At 34.7% G+C, this 27,108-nt stretch overlaps 1 protein-coding gene across 1 annotated transcript; it reads right to left on the bottom strand.

Annotated features, from left to right (window-relative positions):
• Positions 1–2,882: 2,882 nt before the first annotated feature.
• On the bottom strand, positions 2,883–26,127 carry Fbxo47 (F-box protein 47). The gene is made up of 8 exons (XM_058571576.1): positions 25,922–26,127; positions 17,827–17,903; positions 15,898–15,975; positions 13,958–14,066; positions 8,295–8,471; positions 6,051–6,193; positions 4,337–4,496; positions 2,883–3,527 (listed from the first exon to the last, which is right to left on the bottom strand). Exons 3-8 carry the CDS (start codon positions 15,937–15,939, stop codon positions 3,415–3,417), a joined length of 744 nt encoding a protein of 247 aa, XP_058427559.1. The 5' UTR covers positions 15,940–15,975; positions 17,827–17,903; positions 25,922–26,127; the 3' UTR covers positions 2,883–3,414.
• Between the last annotated feature and the right edge of the window lie 981 nt (positions 26,128–27,108).

Genomic DNA, 27,108 nt, shown 5'->3' on the forward strand with positions numbered 1-27,108 from the left:
CTTGAACCTCTTCCCAAGTGTGGTCACTTAATGCCCACATTGCGAATAGGATGAAGTTGAGGGGCAGAAGGAATCATCCAAACGTGTTAAAGATAGATGTCCTATAGTTTCACACGGCATAAAGTGTTTATCATAAGATATAAACTTCCGATTGGTTTCCAAGAAAAGTAACACCATTAGTTTGTTATTAGTACTGTTATGGTGGTAATGATTTGTGTCTGAGAAACAATAATAAAGATAAATATAATGCTGTCTTTTTGAGCTTGCCTTCTAGGAAAAATCATCCTATGAATCAAAGTCAAAGGAAACTGAGGAAATCACTATAAGAAGAAAAAAAAAAGTGCTGCGGACTGGGTCTTCTAATTTAAGCCAATCTTCTGATTTAGAAAAAGACATGGGTTAAATGATCTGACCAGTTAATAGTTGACATAGTTGTGTATTACAATGGTTATAGAGTTTTCTGACAGTCTCTTAATGTGTTAGAATTTTTTTTTTTTTTTCAAATACTCCATTTTGGGGGTCAATGTGACTTCTACACTATCACAATATCAGCACTAATGAGAATAATACATGCTTTTGCAAGTTAACCTCCCACTTTAAAATCTGATATTACCTGTAATTCCTGATGACATATGTATTCAACAAAAAACTGGACCAGTGAATTGTAGAAACTGAAAATTTGGTCACAAATGTTGCATCTATTAATATTTATTTATTTGATACTGAGGCACTTTACCATACTGAGTCACATCCCCAGTCCTTTTAATTTATTTTGAGACAGGGTCTCACTAAGGCTATTCTAAGAGGAGAGAGAAGAGAGTTGCTAAGGCTATTCTTCAGCCCAAGATTCTCCTTCCTCAGCCTCCCAAATCTCTGGGATTACAAACATGGAACACCATGCCTGACTGTCTCTATTAATAATTAAATGAAGAATTTGTTAGCTACATTTTAGTGGTAATAAAATGATACCATTTGTCTGCAGCATCCAAAGAATACATCAAATTTCTTATGTTCCGCAATCTGTATATGGGGTAAAAATGGGAGCTCATAACCCACTTGAATCAAAGTGTGAAATATGATATATCAAGAACTATGTAATGTTTTGAACAGCCAACAATAAAAAATTTAAAAAAAATTTCTTATGTTCCAAAATATTTTTTAGGGGGGAGGAGAGAATAATCTCACAATTATTCAGAGTAATAAAATAATGTGAATTTAAATGAATTTGCAGTAGCAAGTCATGGTGGTTCAAGAGTGTAATGAGATTCCAAATATAGTTCAAAGGTATTTTAAATTAAACCTTGCTTCTTTTGTAAACTTAAATAATTTAAGGAATTCAAGGACACTTCATAATGCAAAACTTCATTCTCTAAAAAAAAAAATAATGAAATTTAGTAACTACTTAGTGAAATCTTAAAAATATCCCCTATATTAACTTTTACTTTTTCTTTATTTTCCTCCCCAATAATCCTAGCTTGGAATCATCAGTGTTTTGATAAACAAATCTATTAGGTTTTTCAAAGTAGGTATGGAAACATGTGGTGGGGAAGAAAAATGTAACTAAGATGTTACTTTGTACTCTGGTACTTGTCACTACCACTGAGCTACATTCTCAGCCCTTTTTATTTTTTATTTTGAGACAGGGTCTCCCTAAATTGGCCTCCAACTTTCAATCTCCCTGCCTCTGCTTCCCGAATCCCTGGGCTTACTGGCATGTGCCACCACACCCAGCTAGTTATGGATGAATTCTTCAACTTAGAAAAAGAAAACAAAACCAGGATAAAAGCAAGAACTTTGCTTTTGCACAAATCTGTAAATGAAAATCTAGAGAAAAAAAATTCCTGCCACCAATGAGGATTATAGTTAGACAATAAAAGGAAAGTGACCCTTCAAAACTGAAGGTAATTGCTTTTGCTACTGAAGTACAATAAAATCTTATTACCACAATTTTCATGTTCTCCACAATGTTCACTCATCAGTCCTATCAAATCTTTCACTGAGCCCCCTTTTTAAAAATAATTTTTAAATTGTCAGTGGACCTTTACTTTATTCGTTTATTTGTGGTGCTGAGAATTGAACCCAGTGCCTCACACATGCTAGTCAAGCACTCTACCACTGAGCCACAACCCCAGCCCTCACTGAGCCCTTTTTGCCAAAATTTGAGAATTTTCCACAATTTCCACCCTCTTCTGCAGACAATTCCCATATCTCCTAGTGTTTCTTCCCCCCATCAGCTCCAGAAGTAAGTTAAACCAAAGTCTTGGGAAAAGAAAGCTAGCCTCTGTGAAATCCAGCTAGAAGGAGGCTGTCAAGAAGTTAGGTAGATCAGGGGCTCAGTGGTATAGCTCAATAGTACTGGTGCTTGCCTAGCATGTAGCTTGACACGGGGTAAGAGGGGAAGAGCACATAAAGAGGAAATGGGAGATCCAGGAGGGCTCCTGTTTGTGTGTGTTTGTTTTTTTGCTAGTGCTGGAGATAAAACCCAGAGCCTTGTACCTGCTAGGTGAGTATTCTACTACTGAGCTACACTCCCAGTCCAAATCCCATTTTTTGAGATATGGAAGAAAGCTTAGAAAGAAGGGCAAATTATTTGTGAAGATTGTTCTAGCAGCAGAATAGGTACTTTCTTTCATTATATAGTTTCTCTTATTTGTAACATTTCATTCTAATCCAGAAAAGTGTAAGATGATTTGGTTGTATTATGTTAATATATATCTTCCTCTATTTATGGACCTTTTGTGTCATTGTTTTAAAGAAGGAAATATATATGTATATGGTATGCCTGTACATATAGACATATATATATATATATATATATATATATATATATATATATATATATATATATAAACAACATACTTCTTTTGTTCTTTATCTGTTACTCCATATAAAATATGAATGAAATATATTATTCTTTGTAATCACATGCCAAGAGGTAATAAGGAATGTGATTTATATTCTGCACATTCTAAAATACCATACTGCAAATCTTCACAAAACATTCTAGGCTGTATCTACACAACCTAAGCAAAGTGAACAGATACTATTGTTTAGTGAATTTGGGTCTGTTCTAACTATAAAACAGAATTTTCTCTTTTTTCACAGATCCACACAAACAGAATGGACTGACAGTTAACCTTCTATTTTGGTTTGGTGTTGAATTTAACAAAACTTGGAGTCTGAGGCAGAGCTTATTTTCCAGAGAAATCACAGCATATTCTTGGGTTTGCCTGTTGTTTTTATATTAATAATGGTGTGAGCAATTGCTGCTAAAATCCTATGCAGCTTTTGAATTCCTAGTTTCCTTAGATGATAAAAAGCCCCATAGATGCTATTCTTCAGGTGTGGAAAAGTAGTACTCTTCTAAGTGTTAATTCAGCGATGTATTCTCTAAATGCAAGGTTTTCTGAGTATTTAGGGGGAGAGTGTATTCATGGTCAAATATAAGACCTCCTTATGGAAGTTAGCCTGAGCATGTACAAGATGGAACAAATTCAAAAAGCCTCTGTCGTCTTCATCACGATCTCCTATATGTCATACACAGGAACAGACAGTAGGGAAAAGAAAATGTCAGTTAAAAATTTAAAAATATGATTTAGAAATATAAGATGTTCCAATTGTTCCTAATAATATTTAAAGAGAAGACTTTCTGTTATTGACCTTTACTAAGTCGGACATTAATCACTGAAATAATATAATTATATAAGAACACTGGATTAGAAATCAGAGGAAAAGAATGCTGGTCCATGCTTTATTGTTTCTAACTTTATGACCTGTGCAAGTCAGATTATTTCTCAAAGCCTTATTTTTCTTATCTGTAAAAGAGGATTAATTATCATGTTGGCCACCTAATAAAATATAAAACGATATTATCAAATACTATACAAACACGAGATATTACGAGGATAATGATAGTTGGTAAATGAGCAAATTAAAATTTTTGTTGTGTAACATAATTGAAATTTGGTTCCTTTCAGAGCAGACTCTTCAACTTCATGTTCTCTATTGAAACCAGTAGCAGATTTTTGAAGTGACAAAAGCTAGGAACTAGGGTTGGAGTTGTGGCTCAGCGGTAGAGTGCCTGCGTAGCATGCATGAGGCACTGGGCTCAATCCACAGTACCACATAAAAATAAATAAAATAAAGGCATCCTGTCCATCTACAACTACAAAAAAAATTTTAAAAAAAAGCTAGGAACTAAAAATATCTCACAAATGAACAATAAAATGTCTGCTCCTCCTATTGTTAGTTTAGAAATAACGGTCTACACAGAAATAGTTCTGTCTTAAGTAGATACTTTTACTCACTCCTATGCATCAGGTACATTCCTACTTACCAGACATGATTGACTGCAGCATTTCCATTGTAACACAGGCAAATGCATTTGCCACACTCTGCAGGAAGTTATTTCTTTCCACCGGAGTGTTAAAGACTTTACAGACTTTTTGCATCATTTTAACTGCCCAATCCATGCAGTATAGTTCTTTCTCACACACCTGATTTAGACATAAAAGTATTATTGTAAATCTTCATGTGAAGAAAGAATTTGAAAATGTTACTGACAATGACAGTATGATTTAACATAATGTATTACATATGATACCCCATTGATTTTATAAAAAGGAAATGCTTGTATCTTTAATACTCTTTGCTTTCAAATGGTGCAATTTTAGTGGAAATAAAATATGAAATAAATAAAACCCTGGTTCAAGATTATCAGAATATTATTCACTAATACAAGAACTAATGTTGAAAATAGTTATTATATAATAAAATATAAGACTTCTGCTCATTCAATCATTCTGTAAGCATTTATAGAATACCATTAAGAACTAGAGGGGCTGGGATTGTGGCTCAGCGGTAGAGCACTCCCCTAGCATGGGCGGGACCCAGGTTTAATCCTCAGGACCACATAAAAATAAAAAAAGGCATTTGTTATGTCCATCTACACCTAAAAAAAAAAAAAAAAAGAAAAGAAAAAGAAAAAAGAAAGAAAGAAAAGAAAAAGAAAAAAAAAAGAACTGGAGATACAAAGATAAGCTATAAAAACATAGTTTGAAGCTGGGGATACAGCTCAGTGATAGATCCTTGCCTGGCATGTATGAGGTTCTGGATTTGATTGTCGGCACCATGGGTTTCAAAAAAAAGGTATGGCTTTATTTTCAGGGAATACAATGAAGACAATAGAGAATTTCAGTAGGCAAAGCACTGTGGTATCAATTTTCCATCTTGAGAGTCCCAAAGAACACTTGTTTGTTTGGTACTGGGACTGAACTCAGAAGTGCTTTACTACTGAATTACATCCCCAACTCTTTATTTATTTTTATTTTTTAGTTGTATATGACACAATACCTTTATTTTATTTATTTATTTTTTCATGTGGTGTTGAGGATGGAAGCCAGTGCCTCACACGTGCTAGGTAAACACTGTACTGCTGAGCCACAACCCCAGCCCCCCCAAATAAAACCCTTTTTATTTTTTAATTGAGTCAGGTTCTTGCTAAATTGCTTTAGGGCTTTGCTAAATTGCCTAGGCTGGCCTCAAACTTGAGGTCCTCCTGCCTCAAATTGCTGGGATTATAGGCATGGGCCACTGTGCCTGGCTATTTCTTCATGATTTAAAAGATACATATTTAAAGACTACATGTTCCTAGGTAAAACTGAAAAGTAAGAATTAATTTATTTATTGATCTGTTGTATGTAGATTGAACCCAGGATCTTAGTGAATGCTAGGCAAGCAATCTACTACTAAACTACATCCCCAGAACTTTTCATTTTATTTTGAGACAGGGTCACCTAGGATGGCCTCAAACTTTTGATCCTGCTGTCTCAGCCTCCCGAGTAGCTGGGATTGCAGGCATGTGCCACTAAGTCTGGCTTTATTTTATCTTTTTTTTTTTTTTTTCATTTTTGCAGTGCCAGGAATCAAACCCAGGAACTCTTTAAGTATGCTAGGCAAGTGCTCCACCATTAAACTACATCCTCAGCCGCTCTGGTCAATCAATTATAATGTTAAACAACTTGCTAGAGAAAAATTTATTTTTTACTTACCAAAGCTAAAAAGACAATGAGCCTTGCCAGTTCAATGGCCCGTCCATTCACAGCTTTACTAGCCATGAAAGTGAAACAGATGTTGTTTCCACTTAGGATTAGGAGATGTGCATTATTCTCTAGAAGCCACTCCCGAGGAACCACTTTTATTAGAGGAAGAATGGTTATTTAATGAGAAATTACACAATAGCTATATTAAACATCTTTAAATACATGCAATATTACATTGCCTTATTGGAAATACAATTAGTACCAAGGGAAACACATAGGAAAAAATGTTTAAGTTTTTCAATTACAGCATTCAACCAGAGCAGAGATTATTGCCAAGCCATGGTAGCTTGTACAAATGTAGAAGTAATGTAGTCAAAGTAATTATCCTACATATATGAGCAGGCAAAGTGAACTCATCTTATATAAGGAAGAATCCTAGTAAACTTTAACATCTAAAACATTATGCAGGAATGAGAAAAATTATTTTCACCTCTCCTATACCAGTAGGAGAGGGTTTTCTTCTTACATAACCTAGAAAGATGTTCCTAAGAACTCACAAAATGGGAATAAGAGAGATAATTAAACTATAAATCCTTCAAATAATAATATATTTATAAAATTGGCAATTGAAGAAAATTTATTAAATTTATTCTTTTCAAACATTATGCCAAACTCTTCAAATATTTTAGAGCAATCAGTGGTTTCTAATAAGGATTGAATTTGTTACCTGTAGAATTTTCCTTACAATTTTTTTTTTTCCAGTACTGGGGATTGAACCCAGGGGTACTCTACCACTAAGCCACACCCCCAGCCCTTTTTTATTTTATTATTTTTAGTTGTCAATGGACCTTTATTTAATTTATTTATATGTACAGTGAGAATTAAACCTAGTGCCTCACACATGCTAGGCAAGCACTCTACCACTGAGCTACAATCCCAGGCCTCGTTTTTATTTTATTTTGAGATAGGGTCTCATTAAATTTCTGAGGCTCAACACGGACCTCCGATTCTCTTACCTCAGCCTCCTTGGTTGCTGGGATTATGGGTGTGCACCACCCTACCTGGCTTTTCTTACAGTTTTATAATAATATTCTAACACTACATTTCTATTACTGTATATAATACAGTCATAATATTACTGTATATTAGTAAATGAATATTTGTACCTGACAGTTCATCTACAAGACTGATAACATCATCTGCTGTCCACTCTTTGGTGCCTGTATCATACAGTAATTTAATGGCATCAGCCAAACCTTTCAGACTGGATTCATCTGTAGGTCCTTCTATCATTTTCTGCCAAACCACCTGTCCTGAATTGAAACAGAAACTAGGCTATGATAGAATAATTGGTTTTGTGATACAGATTTCATGGATTGTTTAAAAAGGACAGTGGATTGCCTAATGAGATCCCATCATTTATATAAGACACTTTCATAATAAAAGGCCAATTCTGATAATAATATAAATTTGAATGTTTCTTACTAATGTGATGAAACATAGCAACAAGATAGCCAAATAAAGTAAAGAAAAGGTAGTTTCATCAGCAGAATAGTGCTTTTAGTTCAAAGATGATGTTACCTCATTACAGAAATTGGAATAAGCAATTTACTGAAATAAAACAAAACCCACTGATATTCTTCCTCAAAAGAACATGCTATATTTGAGCATCTTTTAAACATATATAACAAAACAGTAATTAAATTTTTTATTATATCTATGACCAGTTTTCTTTGTGGAGTACACATAACAAAATTTTAATCTCAGATTAACTCCCTGCTGCTTCTCAACATATTTTAGTTTCCTCCTGATATAAGTCAATGTGGGCTAAATAAATTCATGATAACTTTAATATTACTCCAAGAAAAATTTAGGCAAAAATTTTGCAAGTCATATTATGCACCTGAAATTAAATAAGCATCAATTCTGCCACTACTTTGCTTCTTAGTAGTACTATTAGACACTCCAGCAGCAAAAATAACCTTGGGTTAAGATAATGTTTAAAACTGGAAAACAGCTATTTCACATAAACCCAGGGACAATAAAAATACATTTGTTAATGTTCTTCAGCAGAACAATTTCTGTCTTGACTCTTAAGCTAAGCACAAGTTAATGTAGTATATACATCTATGAAATCATGAAATAGTTTAATCATTAGGAGTGGTGGAATTGAACAGGTAAAAAAGATTGGCTTCACAAAGAAAAAGCAATTAATTAGTTATATAACATACATTCTGAAAAATCAGTGCTCACCATCCTGAGAAGATGTTGGCCCAAAGATGATATACAGTAATCTTGCCTGATTCACCATTGGCCATGGTTTTAATATTCGTGTCAACCAAAAAGCAGAATCACTTCGATGTGTCCAATGATCAAGGAGGACATTTCTACAGAATAGTCTGATCCTTAATTCTAATTTTCGGGCACTTCCTATAAAGCAAAAGAATTATAAACCATTTTTCTAGAAAGGTGGATTGCATATTGGGTAGTGATCACTGCAACACATTAACCATTGTGGGTCATAGTGATCAATGATCATAAACTGGGTTTCTTTTTTTTTGATACTGGGGATTGAACTCAGGGACACTCGACCACTATTTTGAATTTAAGAGACAGGGTCCCACTGAGTTGCTTAGTGCCTCACTTTTGCTGAGGTTTTTTTTTTGAACTCACAATCCTCCTGCCTCAGTGTTCTAAACTGCTGGGATTACAAACATAAGCCACATAAACTGGGTTTCTAAACAAGAATTACCAATAGATTATCTGTTTTTTTTTCCAGTTGCAGATGGACAAAATACCTTTATTTTATTTGTTTACTTTTATGTTATATGGTGCCGAGGATCAAAGCTAGTACCTTACACATGCTAGGAAAGCGCTCTACCATTGAGCTACAACCCCAGCTCGTTATCTGTTAAGATGCCCTAACTTTGTAGTTTGACTTTCTTCTTACCCTTATCCTCTTGATTTACTTTCTCTTTATTTCGTTCTTTTTTTTTGGTACTGGGGATTAAACCCAGGGGCACTTTACCCTGAGCTATATCCCCAGTGCTTTTATTTTTTGAGACAGGGTCTTAATAAATTGCTGAGGCTGGTCTTGAACTTGCAATCTTCCTGCCTTGGCTCCCAAGTAGTTGGAATAGAGGAGAGTGTGTGCCACTCTCCTCGCCTCATTGTTTCTTTTCCTCTTGTTTATTGAAATATAATTCATATACCATACATTCTGTTATTTAAAGTGTACAGTTTTGGGGCTAGAGATTTGGCTCAGTGGTATAGTGTTTGCCTAATATGTATGAGGTGCTAGGTTCAATCTCCAGTGCTACCAAATAAATAAACTGTACAATTTGGGCTGGGGGTATAGTTCAATGGTGGAGCATGTGCTTAGCATGCATGAAGCTCTGGGTTCAATCTTGAGCACCAAAAACTAAAATGAAGTGTACAAATTAACGGCTTTTAAAATGGTGTTATTAATTTTAAAAAAACTGTGGTATTTATAAAATTTGCCATTTTATTTATTTATTTATGGTATGAGGGATACTTTATCACTGAGATACATCACCAATCTTTTTTTTTTTTTTTTTTTTTGAGACAGTCTTGTTGAATTGTTTATGGCCTCATTAAGTTGTTGAGGCTAGTCTTGAACTTGTGATCATCCTGTTCCAGCGTCCCTAGTTGCTGGCATTACAGATGTGTGTCACTGTTCCTGGCTTTTTAAACCTTTTTAATTTATTTTTTTATTTTTATTTATTTATTTTTAGGTGTAGATGGACACAATACAATGCCTTTATTTTTATGTGGTGCTGAGGATTGAACGCGGGTCCCGCCAGTGCTAGGTGAGCGCTCTACCGCTGAGCCACAATACCAGCACCTTAAACCATTTTTAAGTGTACAATCCAGGGGCATTAATTCCATTAACAATTTTGTTCAACCATAAACATTGTCTGCGTCCAAAACTTTTTCATCATTCCAATACAAACTCTGCAGCCGTTAAGCAATAACTTCAAGTTCCTCCCTTTCCCCAGTTCCTGGTAATCTCTAATCTACTTTCTGTCTCTGTGTATTTGCCTGTTCTAAGTATCTCATGTAAGTAGATTCATATAATATTTATCTCTTTGTTCCTGACCTCTTTTACTTAGTATAGTGTTTTCAGTTTATCTATGTTGGATGAAAGCTGAGAACGAAGCTTGGTGAGAAAAAAAAAAAAAGTTCATCTATGTTGTAGCATACTCACTTTGTTTATTTGTCTATTGATAGACACTTGGGTTTTGGGGTTGTTTCTACCTTTTGGCTATTATGAGAAATTCTGAAATGAACATTAGCATACAAGTATTTGTCTAAGTGCCTGCTCTCAGTTTCATTACATATATATCTAGGAGTGGAATTGCTGGGTCATAAAGTAATTTTATGTTTAGTTTTTTGAGGGGCAGCCAAAGTGTTTTCAGAAGTTATACCATTTTACATCATTTATATTTTACTTACTTGGAGATAAGACAAGTGTAAATAGAAAGTCTAGGGTTGGAGATGTAGATCATTAACAGAATATTTGCCTAGCATTCAGGAGGCTCTGGACTAGATCTGAAACACAGCAAAAAGTCTAATAATCTAAGACAATACATAAGTACCTCCTGGTGTGTTAAGTCAAATGTAAGTTACAAGTTTAGAGGAGAGAGATTACTATAGGCCTTCAGAGATCACAAAATGCTGGGTGGGAGGCTGTCAGGTGAACTGAGTCTTAGAAGGAGTCAGGTGAATAGACTCTATTTATTTATTGGGAGTCCTGGAGATTGAATTCAGGGGTGCTCTACCATTGAGTTACATCCCCAGTCCTTTTTATTTTTTTTTTATATTGAGACAGGGTCATGCTAAGGTGCTCATATGGCCTTGAATTTGCAATCTTCCTGCCTTAGCCTCCCGAATTGGGATTATAGGTATGTGCCACTGTGCCCAGTTTAAGTACTGATTCTTAAAGGATGAGAAGGAGAGATGGTATTTCAGGAAAATGAGACAGAATGAATAAAAGGTAGTGAGATAGAATTGTGTAAAAGGTATCTGAAACACAGTGAGTAGAGAAAGCAATATGCCTAGGTCAAACTGATATAAAGTATAGTGGACAATAACTTTGAAAAAGTAGGCTGGGAACAAAATGTGAGGACTAGTATAAATAATATGGATTTTATTTTGAAAACATCAAAGAGCTAATGAGGGTTTTTGACCAGAGAAGAACATGATAAATTAATTTTATTATTGATTCATTGGACTTTTAAAAAATATTATTTAGGGGCTGGGGATGTGGCTCAAGCGGTAGCGCGCTCGCCTGGCATGCGTGCGGCCCGGGTTCGATTCTCAGCACCACATACAAACAAAGATGTTGTGTCCGCCGAGAACTAAAAAATAAATATTAAAAAATTCTCTCTCTCTCTCTCTTTCTCTCCCACTCTTTCTTTAAAAAAAATATTATTTAAATTGTAAATGTATCTTTAATTTTATTTACTTATTTATATGCAGTGCTGAGTATTGAACCCAGGGCCTCACACATGCCAGGCAAGTGCTCTATCACTGAGCCACAACTCCAGCCCCAATTCATCTGCCTTTTTTTTTTTTTTTTTTTTTTAAAGAGAGAGAGAGAGAGAATTTTTTAATATTTATTTTTTTTTTAGTTTTCGGTGGACACAACACCTTTGTTTGTATGTGGTGCTGAGGATCGAACCCGGGCCGCACGTATGCCAGGTGAGCGCTCTACCGCTTGAGCCACATCCCCAGCCCCTTAAATCTGCCTTTTTGATTCATAATTTGTTTTACAGTAAAATATTTCAAGCTGCTAGAAAAGCAGAGGTACTATAACAAACACTGTGTACAAATCACCAAGCTTTGCCAAAATTTTCTTTTTTTCTATTTGCTTCAGATATTTTAAAATAAATAAAATATTACAGATGTTAGAGATTCAATGCCCTTCCTCTTTTTCCCTAGAAGTAAGTAATTACCATCTTGAATTTGTTTTTTGCCGTTAGGGTTTTCCAGAGAAACAACCAACAAGAGGGACAACTATGCAAGTATGTGCGGCAGGAGAGGGAGAAATAGAGGGAGAGAGAAAATATGAAGTTGATTTTCTTTAAAGAATTGACTTATGACTATAGAGGTTGGCAAGTTTGAAATCTGCAGGGTAGACTGGCATGCTAGAGACCCAGGGAAGAGTTGCACTAAGGGTCCAAAGGCAGTCTTGTGGTAGGATTCCTTGCATCGGAAGATCTTTTCCTATAAAGGCTTTCAACTAATTGGATGATGTCCCCCCACCTTATGGAGGGAAATATGCTTTATTTAAAGTTTACTGATTTAAATGTCCAGCTCATCTAAAAATATGTTCACAGAAAATCCTATAATAATGTTTGACCAAATATGTGAGTATGGGCTGAGGCTCAGTGGTAGAGTGCTTGCCTAGCATGTGTGAAGCACTGGGTTCGATCCTCAGAACTACATAAAATAAATAAAATAAAGGTATTATATCTATCTACAACTAAATTTAAAAAATATATGGGTACCATGATCTAGCTAAGTTGAAAACCAGAATTAATCATCATACCTCCCAACTATGTTTTTCTACATTTTTATATATGTGTGTATATAAATGATATAATAGTTATATCATTTGGTAATATTTTTTCTCAAATTATGTTTTAAAATTATCCATATTAATATATATGGCTCGAATTATTCATTTTAAATAATTAATGGCTTTAATTGTGTGAATACAGCACAATTCGTTTTTTTCCATCCTCCTCATGATAGGCTTTTAGGTTGTTCGGAGCATTTCATGGTTACAAATAATGCTGCAATAATCATTCTTTTTTTTTTTTTTTTTTTTTTGTACCAGGGATTGAACCCAGGCATTTAACCATGAGCCACATCCCCAGACCCCTCTTTTTTTTGGTAGTTGTAGATGGACAGCATGCCTTTATTTTATTTGTTTATTTTTATGTGGTGCTGAGGATCGAACCCAGTGTCTCACATATGCTAGGCAAATGCTCTGCCACTGAGCTACAGCCTCATCCCACCCCAGCTTTTTAATATTTTATTTAGAGACAGGGTCTTGCTGAGTTGCTTAGGGACTCACTAAGTTGCTGAGGCTGGCCTTAATCTTGCAATCCTCTTGCCTCAGCCTCCCAAACTTCTGGGATTATAGGCATGCACCATCACACCAAGCTAGAAAAGTTTCAAGAATACTAGAATGAACTACTTTGTGCCTACCACACAATTTAAGGAATAAAATGTTAATTCAGTTGATTACCTCTCAGGACGTCTCTTTCCCCAATCACATACTGCTATTTGCATCAATATTTCATGTGATGTTGATCACTTCCTTAGATTTATTTCTCCTTTTACTGTGTATGAATGTATGTATGTAAATATGTATTCATTAGTACTGGGGACTGAACCCAGGAGTGCCCTACCACTGAGCTACATCCCCAGCCCTTCTTTTTTAAAAATTTTAGACAGGGTCTCACTAAGTTTCCCAGGATAACCTTGAATTTGCAATCCTCCTGCCTCAGCCCCCCAAATTGTTGGGATTATAGGTGTGTACCCCATGCCTGGATCCAAAAGTTAATTAATTAATTAATTAATTAGTTAATTAATATATAATGGTACTAGGCATTGAACCCAGGGGTACTTTACCACTGAGCTGTATCTCCAGCCATTTTTATTCTTTTGAGATAGGGTCTTACTAAGTTTCTTAGGGCCTCATTAAATTGCTGAGGCGGGCCTTAAACTTGCAGTTCTCCTGCCTTAGTCTTCAGTGTCATTGGAATTACAGATGTGCACCACTGTACCTGGCTCCATAATTTATTTTTAAACACTTTTGAACTCTTCTTTTTTTTTCCACCTTAATTTCTGTATAACATCATCTGTAAATTGTAGTTCTTTACCTGGTTTGCCACAGACAACAGTCTGCATCTTGCGGGAGAGATTAGTCAACTCACATAAGAAGTTATAGACACGATGGCACTCAAGTTCATCCCAACCTGCTGTTAAGGTCTAAAGAAAATAAAATAAAGGAAACATTGCATGTGTTCAGACCATCAAATCAAAACACAAGTCAATGCCCCTTTATGAGCATAAGTGATTTTAACACATGATTAAGATGATCTATAATTTTTATTCACTATGGAGCTATTCAAATCAGTGAGAAATTTATATAATCAAAACCAAAATTGCTGTAAAATCCAGTTTCTTTTCGGTTGGAAAGGAAGTATCTTTTCAGAGAACTCTTAAATGGAAAATAATGGCCGAAACCCTAGAACACAGCTTTAGACACTTGACTCAGTTATATTGTGTCTTGGTCTTAAGATTATGGTAGAACCCTTTGGCTTCCCCTAGCGGTCATTTATGCTTACATGCTTACAAATGATAGTGATTTAAATATGACAATTTTGAGCATTTTTTATGATTTTTGGATTTGAATAACCAAAAAAACTTTTATTTGTATCTCTGAGTATACTAAAAGGCATAGACATATATGAAAAGGAGATTCAAGCTGTATACAACTATAATTAGATTTCAAAAGGTTAACTAATCACATAAATTCTTCTTAAAATAATTGGATTTCAGTAGTTTAAAAATTAATCTTCAGTCCCTAGCATTAATCATCATCATCATCATCATCTCTGGAAGGAAAGAAACTGGTAACAGTGATTACTTTTGATGAAGGGAAATCAATAAACTTGGGACAGACCTTATGAGGGACAAGCTTTTTACTGTATATATTTTTTACCTTTTGACAAGCTTTTTACTGTATATACCTTTTGAATTTATACTACCTATTCCAAAAAAACCGAAAGACCAAAATTTCTGAATAAAAGGAACACTCTAACTTTGAAGAAGGCTAGTAGGAGGCCCTGGAATCTGGATGCGTATGAGTTGGTGGCTGGCAGGACAGGATATAGCACCAGATTCTCTTGGGTGCAGTGCCTACTTCTTAAGGTTGTTGTTAGTTTTAAATCAAATAATACATGTAAACTGTTTATAACAGTGTCTGGAACATTGTAAGGGCTTAATTAATACTACTTATTATTTTTATCTTTGCTTATAATAAAAGATTAGTAAAAAATGTTCTTGAAATTTTACAATTTTTTTTGGGAGGGGGACCAGGGATTGAACTCGGACACACTTAACCACGGAGCCACATCGTCAGCCTTTTAAAAATTTTCATCTGAGACAGGGTCTTGCTAAGTTGCTTAGTGCCTTGCTAAATTTCTGAGGCTGGTTTTGAACTTGTGATCCTCCTGCTTCAGCCTCCCAAGCTGCTGGGATTATATATGTGCACCACCACACCCAGCTCTACAGCTGATTTCTAAAATCACAACTTAAATAACTAGTCCAAGAGTTTAAACTTACTATAAACATAAACACATGCACATACATACTACCCTATGATATTTCTTTCTTTTTTTTTAACAATTGGCTAGACACCTAGAGGACATTGTTATAGAGCAAGTGAATGTTAAACATTTGTCACTACTTAGAAACTTAAGAAGAAAATCTGAGATGGAAACACACTATAAGATTAATACATTCTTGGGATGGTATTATGGCTCAGCGGTAGAGCACTTGTCTAGCACGTGCAAGGTCCTGGGTTCGATCCTCAGCACCACATAAAAATAAATAAACAAAATTAAGGTATTGTGTCCAACTACTTCTAATAAATAAATATTAAAAAAGATTAATACATTCTCAAATCTTTTCAGTTTTATTTTGCTCTCTTTAAGATTATTGTAAATTCTATTAACCGATGAAAGGACAGATTCCATGCTCTACTTGTTAACAGTTCAAGAAAGCATTCCATTTCTTCTTTCATTAAAAAATGTACCTGTAAAAACATGCCATAACATGGTAATCCTAAACATTGCATAGGAGCTGCACAGCCATTGAATTTTAAACAGGAAACCTGTAAAGAGAACAATTATTAATTCTTTTTTTCATTGGATCTATACAATGATTTAACATTCAAATATAACAGCAATAAGCAAGATTTTTTTTCAGTACATATTCTGATGAGCACTGTGTTAATTACAAAGGAAGTATGAAACAGTCTCTTCCCTCAAGGAGCTCACAATTTATTTAGAAGAATAAGGTATTCACGTATGAAATTACTATAATTCAGGTTAGACTATGTATAAATGTTTAAATGACTGAATAAATACTACATTGGACAATATGAAAAGAAGGAAAAGATAAATTTAGTAATGATCAAAAAAGCTTATGAAAGACCCATGTAAAATAAGCAATGTCTTAAAGCAGGGCTCAGATATAAATAAATGGAAAGTAATGAATGGTAAAAGACAAAATTGTATGGAGGTAGAAGAAACAATGTTTATTTGGTAAGAAAGATCTGGCCAATTTAATTAGATTCAATTAGAGAAAGAAAGGTTGTATTGGTGGGAGAAGTCTAAATTGAATAGCTACTGAAAGATTTTTTTTTTTGGTGGAGGTACTGGGGATGAACCCAAGAACACCGTACTACAGTTATATTCCCAGTCCTTTTTATTTTTTGTTCTGAGACAGGGTCTCACTAAATTACTGAGGCTGGCCTAGAACTTGCAATCTCCTATCTCATCCTCCAAGTTACTGAGATTACAGGCATGTACCACCATGCCTGACTCACTGAAAGATTTTCAAACAAAAAAGTTATCTTGATGAATATGATGCTTTAGGGGAAAAAAAAAAGAACAAACAATCACAACCTTGAATTGGTACACAGAACAGTTTGGGGAGTGATGAAATAGATGGCAGAAAGATCATTTGGGATTCTGCTGCAATAATACAGACCAGAACTCAATGTAAATACTTCATGGAAAACAGTCAGAGCATGAGAATAGTTTGCATCTTATTGAGCACATAACTGAACCATCAGAATGTATGTTTGGATTGTATTGTAAAATTCAAAAGTCCTGTATAGAGATTATGCCCAAATGCATTGATGTACATTTCCAAGTTTATTATCATAAGAGGTTTGTCATATTATATATTAAAAATACTTCCCTGTTTTTTGCATATTTTAAAAATAAGATGCAACATCAGAAATTAATTTATTAAAAAAACTATCACTTTAAAACTTCCTCAGAAATCCTATGTGAGGTAAAAATGCTTCATATTATACTGGGTTTTTTTCTATATAAATACCCATTATAATGTTTAATTTATAAATTAGGCATAGTAAAAAAAAACAGCAAAAATAACAAATACAACAATTATAATAATGTACCATAATAAAACTGCCAACATCATTACTCCTGCACTTTGGGGGCCATTACTAAGTGAAAAAATTATTTGAATACAAGCATTATGATACCATAACAGTACATATGATAATCCAGACAACTCTTAAGTGATTAATGGGTGATAATATATATAGCATGGCTACACTGGACAAAGGCATGATTTACAACCCAGGTGAGATAGATCAGACTGACAAGAGTTTTCATCATTCTCCTCAGAATGGTTCATGATGTAAAAGTTATGAATTGTTTACTTCTGGAATTTGCTATCTAATACTCTCAGACTGCAGGTCTGGGATTATATGTGTGCACCACATTAACTGAAATTATGGATAAGAGGGGATGACTATATTATACTCTATTTATACTCTGGTAGACTATTAGATTATCACTGATCAAATTTTTAGTACTAATTCATGAGTTGTTATCAACTGTAGATTTAAAAGGAGTATAAAACATTAGTAATAAAATATTTTTACTAAAAATTAAGATTATGAACTAATTCAGAAGTATGATCTTACATCTGAGAGTATCTTGTGAATGTACTTTAGTCTTTCCTTGGTGGGTAGCAGCAATGTGCATCTTTTAAATAGTAGACCTCAGAAAGTAAAGAGACACAAGAAAAAAATGACAACAATGCAATTAATTTAAGCATATCAATACTACAGTACAATGTTTTCCCGAAAGTCAAGTACAGCATATCACAGTGAACTAGGATACAAGTTTTACAGGAACACTGGGGAGGAAGGGCACAAAACATTTATACTACATGGCTTCTGATGTCCATCTAGGAGGCCTTGGCAAAACATCCTGCAAGAAGTTGTAAAATTTGTTGGGCGTAGTGGTGCATGCCTGTAATCTCAGCTATTTGGGAGGCTGAGGTAGGAGTATCACAAGTTTGAGGCCAGCCTCCGCAATTTAGCAAGACCCTGTCTCAAAAGGAAACAAACAAAATGGGCTGGGGATGTGACTCAGTGATAGAGCACCCCTGGGTTCAATCCCAGTACTGAAAAAAAAAAAAAAGTTGTGAAATTCACATTAAAGTATTTAGATTTACAAAGATACAATTATAAGAAATAAATATACATTAGGAAAACTTTGTCTTTATTCCATAGAAAACAGATTCCAGTCTCTCTTGAAATTAACCTCCCATTCACAAAGGAAAATATTTTAAGAACTGTTAATATAAACATGAAAAGAATGGGAAAAGAGATTTGGTTCTTTTTTCCAAATACAAAAATTTAAAGTCATAAATACTTAAAATTTCAAAGGTTAGAAGTCATTTTTGCTCACAGAAAGTATCCATTTGTAATAAATATCTATCTCTTCTTTCAAAGATATCCTTTTATGGAGTTTATATGTTAGGAATGTGTAAGATTTTGTGATCAGACATTTAAAAAAAGAAAAGGAAAAAAAAAAACCTTCAATTTCTCTCAGTAAGATGTGACTTGAACTACAGTGACATGAAGTATATGATTTATTTTGCCTAAGTATTCTTTTTTCCTAAAATGGCAAGATACTGTTAACATTCTTGTGAGGACAAATGTCCTCAAACTGAAAAATAAGATACATGGTAGAAAAATATATACCTAAATTTCATGACTTTCTTCAATTTTTATCTCCTCTGCATTTACTATTTTCCATAATATAATAATTATATAATTCTGAAGAATCTATAGGAATCTATTTTTGGAAGTTGCTGTGTTTGGGTAACATATGAGCAGAACTGAGTTTTAAATATACATGCCCTTTTTTCCCCAGTGCCAGGGACTGAATACAGAGCCACTCACTTGCAAAGCAATTTATACCCCCAGCTCCTAGCCTCATTTTTGTATACAAAAAAGACATTTTCAGAGTTTGATTTTAGGTTGAGATCTTTTCCTTTCCTTTTTAGCATTTGGTCTCATGCAATACCATAGCAGAGAAATTGTAAGTTCTAATTGTATGCTGGTTGCCTTTTCTAATGTAAAACTCATTTTTTTTTTTTTGGGTACTGGGGCACTTGATCACTGAGCCACATCCCCAGCCCTATTTTTTGTATTTTGTTTAGAGACATGGTCTCACAGAGTTGCTTAGTGCCTCGCTTTTTGCTGAGGCTAGCTTTGAACTCACAATCCTCCTGCCTCAGCCTCCTGGGTGGCTGGGATTACAGGTGTGCCCACTATGCCCAGGTAAAACTCCTATTTTTATGGGTTGTAATTTACCATAAAACCCATTACTGGATGATTTTTTTTAAACCACAGGTTCTCTGCTATATTGTTTAAAGACCAACTTCTCTAAGTCTTTCCCATTAAAATAGTCATATGTAATGTTTTTTCCATATTGGTAACCTTGCTCTGCTTTGTGTGGGAAAAAAAAAAAGCAAATTAAAATTTATAATCTTCAGGTCTGGGATTGTAGCTCAGTGGCAGAGTGCTTGTCTTGCATGTATGAGGCACTGGGTTTGATCTTCAGCACCACATAAAAATAAATCAATAAAATAAAGGTATTGTGTCTATCTATAACTGAAAATAAATAAATAAAAAAGAAAGGACTATTTAAAAAGTTTATAATTTTCAAAAGTACAGGATTCTGAAAATGTTATTTTAATGTCTGAAAATAAGAACAGATCAGATAGGAAGGAAATGTGAGAAAATGGTGTGTACATCAAACATTTACCTAAAGAATCAATCATAAACTAGGTATCTGCATCAAAATTAAATGGAAGCCTGAAACATTATATGAATGAAACCATTAAAAAAACAACTAGGGGCTGGGGATGTGGCTCAAGTGGTAGTGCACTCACCTGGCATGCACGGGGTGCTGGGTTCGATCCTCAGCACCACATAAAAATAAAGATGTTGTGTCCACCGAAAACTAAAATATAAATATTAAAAAATTCTCTCTCTCTAGAAAAAAAAACAAACCTATTATGATCAATACAAACTGGGTGCAGTAGCCCATCCCTATAATTCCAGTGACTGAGGCTGAGGCAGGAGGATCACCAGTTCAAGGCTAGCCTTAGCAATTTTGCAAGGCCCTAAACAACTTAGCACAGTGATAAAATGCTGGATTAAATTCCCAATACCTACCCCCGCAAAACAATACATATTTGTATTTTTAAGAGCAATGATCCATATAATTTTCTTTTTTCTTTTTTGCTGTGCTCGGGAAGGAAGCCAGGGTCTTATCCATACTATGTAAGCATTTATTACTGAGCTACATCCCTAGGCCCATATAATTCCCATGCAATTGTCTTAATACTTTGCTCATTTGCTTAAACAACTGAGACTTGATCAGGAAAAAACAAATTCTGACTGAAACCAAAGGACAGGCTCTATTATCCAACTAATAATGTTTGAAAAAAAATATATATATTTACAATGATAAGAGGCAAAACGTAATTGCCGTTATTCAGTTACAGGATTTACTAAACTGAGTCATAAATACTGAAACCAACAATATTGTATTCATATTGTATACCTTTCATTTGGTCTTATTAAATATACTCATCGAATATAGTTTGATGTATTTACATACCTATATAGTCTTCTTTTATTATCTTAAAGTAGGCATCCTTGGACTACTAAAAGGCAACATTTGCTCAACTTATTATTATTATTATGCCTTTATTTAAATCTCAACATTGCCATGCTTTCGTTGATTCTAAAGTAGTTTCGTAGTTAAATAGGTATCAGTAGTCAAGTCAGAATTAGGATTTTATTTTAGCACTCTAGGGAGCATGAAATAAATGAATGGGGTAAAATATAAAAATGGTTATAAGGACTGGGGTGGTAGCTCAGTGGAGAGCACTTGCCTAGCATGTGTTAGGCACTGGGTTCGATCCTTAGCACCACATAAAAATAAATAGAAATAAAGGTATTGTGCCCATCTACAACTAAAAAATTTTAAAAAAATGATTAGATATCAAGTGAAGAAAGACTATATACAATTTCCTTTGACAAGATCAATTTCATTATAGAATAATGATTTATTAGTAAATGTGCAGATGCTTAAAAAAGAAAAAAAACATAGTTCTGATTAAGAGAATAAGTGACCTCTCAAAATGATGTGCTTACATTTATATTTTTAAGGACTATATTATAATAGAAATGGAAAAGAGGTGTAAGGATCCTCAGGAAGTAAAGCATAGAAAACATATCAAGTTCCTAAACTGGTAAACCACCTACACAATAAGCCTAGGTGATATTGCATCCACATGAAATCACAAGGACTGACACTTTACATTAAAGTGCATTTTCTTATCTTTAAAGATAAATGTAAGGGACTGTTAAAGGAAAGTCCTCATATTGAAGAGTTAAAAACACCATATTACTAGGTACATTTTAGGAAATATTCCATATCCCACTGGCCTTATAGAAGTATATAATAAAATCATCTTAATTGTTTTAATTCTTTACTTGTTGTAATTTTCATTTCTTAAATTACCTAGAGATCTGTAGTGCTCCAGTATAGCAGAGTCTTGTTTCCTACCAGGCAGCTCAAGGTTATGAAAGTCCTGTAGTAAAAGTCTTTTGCTTCCTGATGCAGTCGAAATATAATTAATAATGTGCTGGCTGACTGTTTTAGACACCATACTTAGCATGCTGACATCCTTCACTACCAAAAGAAATATATATATATATATTTATGTATAAATGGCTTAAATACAATAACATCACTCAGTACAGTCTATTAACTTATAAGTTAACTAAATAATAAAAATAATAAACCTACAAGGAAATATCTTAAAATTGTTTTAAATCCAGTTCTCAATGATTATAAACTTGTTGAGATATAACAATCAACCTACTACATTATTAAGTTAGAGGTATGCTTTAAAGAGTTTGAGCACTGAGCTTTCTCATTCTATCCCTAAGGACCTAACACTGATTAAATTTTGAAAACAAACTTAATATGAATGCTATTAACATTTTAGCAGAGCCTGAGATGATAAACTAGTTCTTAGGAAAAATTAAAATATTCTAGTGTTTTATGTAGCCTACTCATAGTAACCAATCCTCACCTGACAAATATCTTAAGATTATTTGGAATATTTCCAATGGCAAGGCTTTAAAATTTCCAAGCATTGATAAGGGCTGAGAATCTGAATCAAGGGTGTTGGAAAAATAGCTGGATCGACGATTACTACGTCTATATTTCTGATTGGGAATCAAAGTGAAACTGGTATTTATTCTAGATGCCATCTTTTTCTTATCTCATGAATTTATCCTGGTTAGAAAAACAAAGTACAAGAGACAAAGAAGAAAGGAAGTTAAGGCAAGTGCTGGACCACTGAGCCACATCCTCAGACCTGTTGTTTTTTTAAATGAAAGGTTCCACGTTTTGATAGACAATAGCTATCTTTTTACATTTACACAAATTTTACTATGATGTCTAATTTATGGAGTTTTTACAGTAGAGTCTATTTAGCATAATTTGAAAAAAAAAGTAAACCGTTTACCTCTTGATCAAATATTCTAGATAAAGAATATTAGTACGAAAAAACGCATGTCTTTAAAAGAAAAGAAAACTGCAAAATAGGGAAAAATGTGTAAAAGACTTAATGTCTCCCCCCCCCCCCCAGTATGGGGAATTTAACCAGAAGTATTCTACCTCTGAGCTAGATCCCATTCTTTTTATTTATTTATAATATTTTTTTCTTTATACATGGAAAAAATATCTTTATTTTGTTTATTTATTTTTAAGTGGTGCTGAGGATCTAACCCAGTGCCTCACATGTGCAAGGCATAGCACTTCACCACTGAGCCACAACCATAGCCCTCCTTTTTATTTTTGAGTAGCAACTTGATAACTTGCCAAGTGAGCCTTGAATTTGAGATCCTCCTGCTATCACCTGAGTAACTGGGATTACAAGTATGAGTTACCTCAATCAGTATGAGTTTTGATATATCTTTGTTTTTTTTTTTTTTGTTTTTTTTTTCTTTTCTTTTTGTGGTGCTAGGGATTGAATCCAGGGCCTTGTGCATTCAAGGCAAGCACTCTATCAACTGAGCTATATCCCCAGTCAATTGATATACATAAGAAGGAATATTATGACAGGAAAAAAAGGGAAAAAGAAAGAAAAAATATTTAAAAATTAATAAAAAAATCATAAGACACCATAGCCAGAGGAATGAGAAGTTATGCTCCATTTGTATACAATATGTCAAAATGCATTCTACTGTAAAATAAATTAATTAACCAATTTTAAAAAAACAAAATAAATCATAAGATACATTTAATACCTATCAGGGATGGTGGTATAGCTCAGTGGTAAGCACTTGCCTCGCATGTGTGAAGTCCTAGGCTTACTCCCCCCCCCAGCACCATACAAACAAAAACAAAAACAAAAAATCCCATAATATCCATCAATCTGTACTTTCCTTTTACAATCTTTATATTCTAAAAAATTGAAGCATTAGGGCTGTAGCTCAGTGGTAGAGCACTTGCCTAGCATGTGTGAGGCACTGGGTTTGATCCTCAGTACCCCATTAAAAAAATAAAGCATTAATGTAGCTTTAAAATTTTGTAGTAACACTTTTATATTTCTTTGGAAATGAGTACTGATATGTTCTTTTGTTAAAAACAATAAAAACAAACAAAAAAGAGACTTTAAGTTTAGAATTATTTAAATGTACTAGTCAAAAACAAAACAAAAAAGAAAAAAAATAAACAAAATTAATGTACTAGCTCTAACAGATTAAATAGGTGGTAATGCTATTATTAATTATGTGCAGTAAAATATATACATAAACAATGAAATTAAAGTTTTGTAAAACTAGTAAAGCTAGGATGAATAGATGAATAATAATAATTCTTCCCTTGGGTCCACTTTTTCTTTCTTTCTTAACTTTTTGAAGAGAGCCTTATGCTTGCTAGGCAAGCACTCTACCACTAAACTACATCCCCAGTCCATTGGTTCATATATATATAGAGAGATAAAACTAGAATTTAGCAATCTAAGACTCATTGTTTCTAAAGTAACAATAAGGTATTTCATCAAAGTTACAAACATGTCTGACCAAAATGCATTTTCTACTTTCTGTATAAAGTCGATAAAATCACATTGTTACTTAACCATCTTAAAAGGTAACATTTCATCTAATATCAATTCAAAACAGGGGCTGGGGTTGTAGCTCAATGGCAGATTGTCTGCCTAGAATGTGTGAGGCACTGGGTTCAATCCTTAGCACTGCATAAAAATTAAATAAAGGCATGCTGTCTATCTACAACTACACACACAAAAAAAAAAAAAAAAAAAAGAAAGAAAGAAAGAAAGAAAAAGAAACAAAAAACTAGTTATATATTTGAAAACTCAGCATATTTAGTGCTAAGTAAAAAAGCATAATCTGAACTCCTTTACAACTATACCATAAGGCTTTGCTTCAGCATTCAGTGAACATTAAATTAGTAGATGTTTTAAAATAGTCATTAAAAACTATACAAGTAACTGTCAAAACACTGACAAAATATAGGGTTTTTAATATTTTTTAAAGTTGTAGATGGATATGACACTTTTATTTCATTTATTTATTTTTATATGGTGCTGAAGATCAAACCCAGTGTCTCTCACACATGCTAGGCGAGCGCCCTACAGCTGAGCCACAACCCCAGCCCAAAATACAGGTTTTTAACAATTAAATTCACTTATAAACACTTGGTATTTACATAATTCTGGAATTTTGTACATATATGTATGTCTATATATATATACACAAAACATACATATACACATTTATTTATAACAAAAAAGTGGGATAACTATTCATACTACTTTGTACTCTGCTTTTTTCAATGAATTCTTTTTCCAAGTCAATAAATACACTTCTACAGATTTTAATGACTGCATGTAATTCCACCAAGTGGAAGAGCCCTAACTTATTTAATACACAAGATTGTTTTGAACTTTTCACAGTAGGCATTTGAAAGCATTTTCGTTGTAATAAAATATAAATCTGACCCAAGATTTGTCCTGTTTGGGCAATTGTATTAAGACTCGGGTGGTGCTTGTGGGGCTTTTCAAGGACGCACTTACCCCCAGGGTACTTTGGTGTGTCAACCACTAAGGATAAAAAAGGGGCCCGAATTATTTTGAAATTGAAGACTCTTACAATTCCTTACTTTCCTCTCATACCTGGATGTTTTTTATTTTTATTTATTTATTTTTGTTTTTTTGGGGGGATACGCAGCCTTTTTTTGAAATTCCTAAAGCTATCATTCCAAATTTTTTTCTGGTTTCTTCTCACCCTCCAGAGAACGAGATTCACAGGCCAAAATGGTGCTTAGCTGGTATTTCAATGTCCCTGTTCCATCCCAGTAATTTTGACTCTGTGTGAGGGTTTTGAAAGCCTATTGGGGAAACCTCCCCTCCCCCACCCCACCCCCGCCATTTAATAAACATCAAACAGCAAATATTGGGGATTTAACATGACCAAACCCTGTGAAGAGACCCATCCCGGATGCTCGCATATTAGCCCAAAACATCTCCAAAGAGGCAAACTGGGGTGACCTTAACAGAGAAATTGGCCAACAGGAGACTCCAATCACATGGTGATGCACCTTTTACCCCCTTCGGTCCATGAAAAGATGAAACTATTTCCACAAGAAAGTACTGGGGAGAAAACCCCTTTTTACCACAGATTTCGACAGTTTTCCGGCCAAGGAATCACAGGAAAGTGGGAGTTAGTCGTTTTGTCCCACCATCCTCAAATTTCGTAATGTTTAAAAAGAAAATATCTCCTCAGGGCTTTCCCGCGGGGAAGACCCAGGGTCCGGCTCCCGTCGGCTCCGGAGCTGCGTTCCCGCCTCCTAGGCGCCCCCGTGGCCTCAAGAACTTTTTAGAATCCTCCCAGGAGCCCCAGCGGGAGGGAAGACCCGCCCCCTCATGAATAGCAAGGACAGTGGGCTCTGTAGTGCCTGCCCCCTTCCTCATGAATAACTGAGATCCCTCCCAGGAGTCCCCGCGGGAGGGAGGCCCCGCCCCCTCATGAATAGTAAGAAGGACGCCCATGATGCCCTGCCTCATGAATAATTACTGAGGGAAAGGTACCTGGAGCCCCAGCCCAGGCCACCCTTGGGTCCTCGCTGAAGACCGAAGTGCTGGAGCTGTTACCCTCTGGGGGAGGGGAGGGTGCAAACCAAGAGCCAGTCTTGGCCAGCCACCCTTCTCCACTTTTATTTCCCTGCACTTACTTTTGAGCCATTTATTTATTTATTTTTATTCCCTCCTCTCTCACCCCAAATATGTTACAAGGTCTTTCAACAAAACTTTTGTTGGAAAAACACGTCCAAATTTTATTTTATTTTTTTTGTCGTTCTGGAACTCAGGACCTCACCCAGGCCAGGCAAGTGTTGTACCATTTAGCCGCATTCCTAGCCTTTTTTATTTTTTATCTTGAGGATTTCGCTAGGTTGACCAGCATGCCTCCGCCTTCCAAGTCGCTGGGATTACAGGCTACCATGGCCACTTAAATAAATAAATAAATAAATAAATAAATAAACCTGTTTGCCTGTCTACCTAGGATCAAAGGAAGATGAATGTCTCTAAGGCACTCTAGAATGGAGCCCAAGACAGATCTTCCTAGTTTGGCTCTCTTCCCTTGAAGATTAAATTCTCATTCATTTATTTATAGAGTCAGTAACTATTTATTGAAGCTTGCGCTGGGCCAGGCAGTGGAGTAGACCCTAAGGACACAACAGAGAACAAGACACATAAGTTTCCTGCCTTAATGGAGTTTATTAGTCTGATGGGGAAGATAGAATAAACAGACAAATAAGGTATGTACAGATGGTGAGAGTGGTGCTACAGAGAAATAAGGCAA

Source organism: Marmota monax, unplaced genomic scaffold, assembly GCF_021218885.2.
Source record: "Marmota monax isolate L192 unplaced genomic scaffold, Marmota_monax_Labrador192_F-V1.1 WCK01_AAM20220418_F8-fsc00064, whole genome shotgun sequence".
In the NCBI taxonomy this organism is placed as follows: Eukaryota; Metazoa; Chordata; class Mammalia; order Rodentia; family Sciuridae; genus Marmota; species Marmota monax.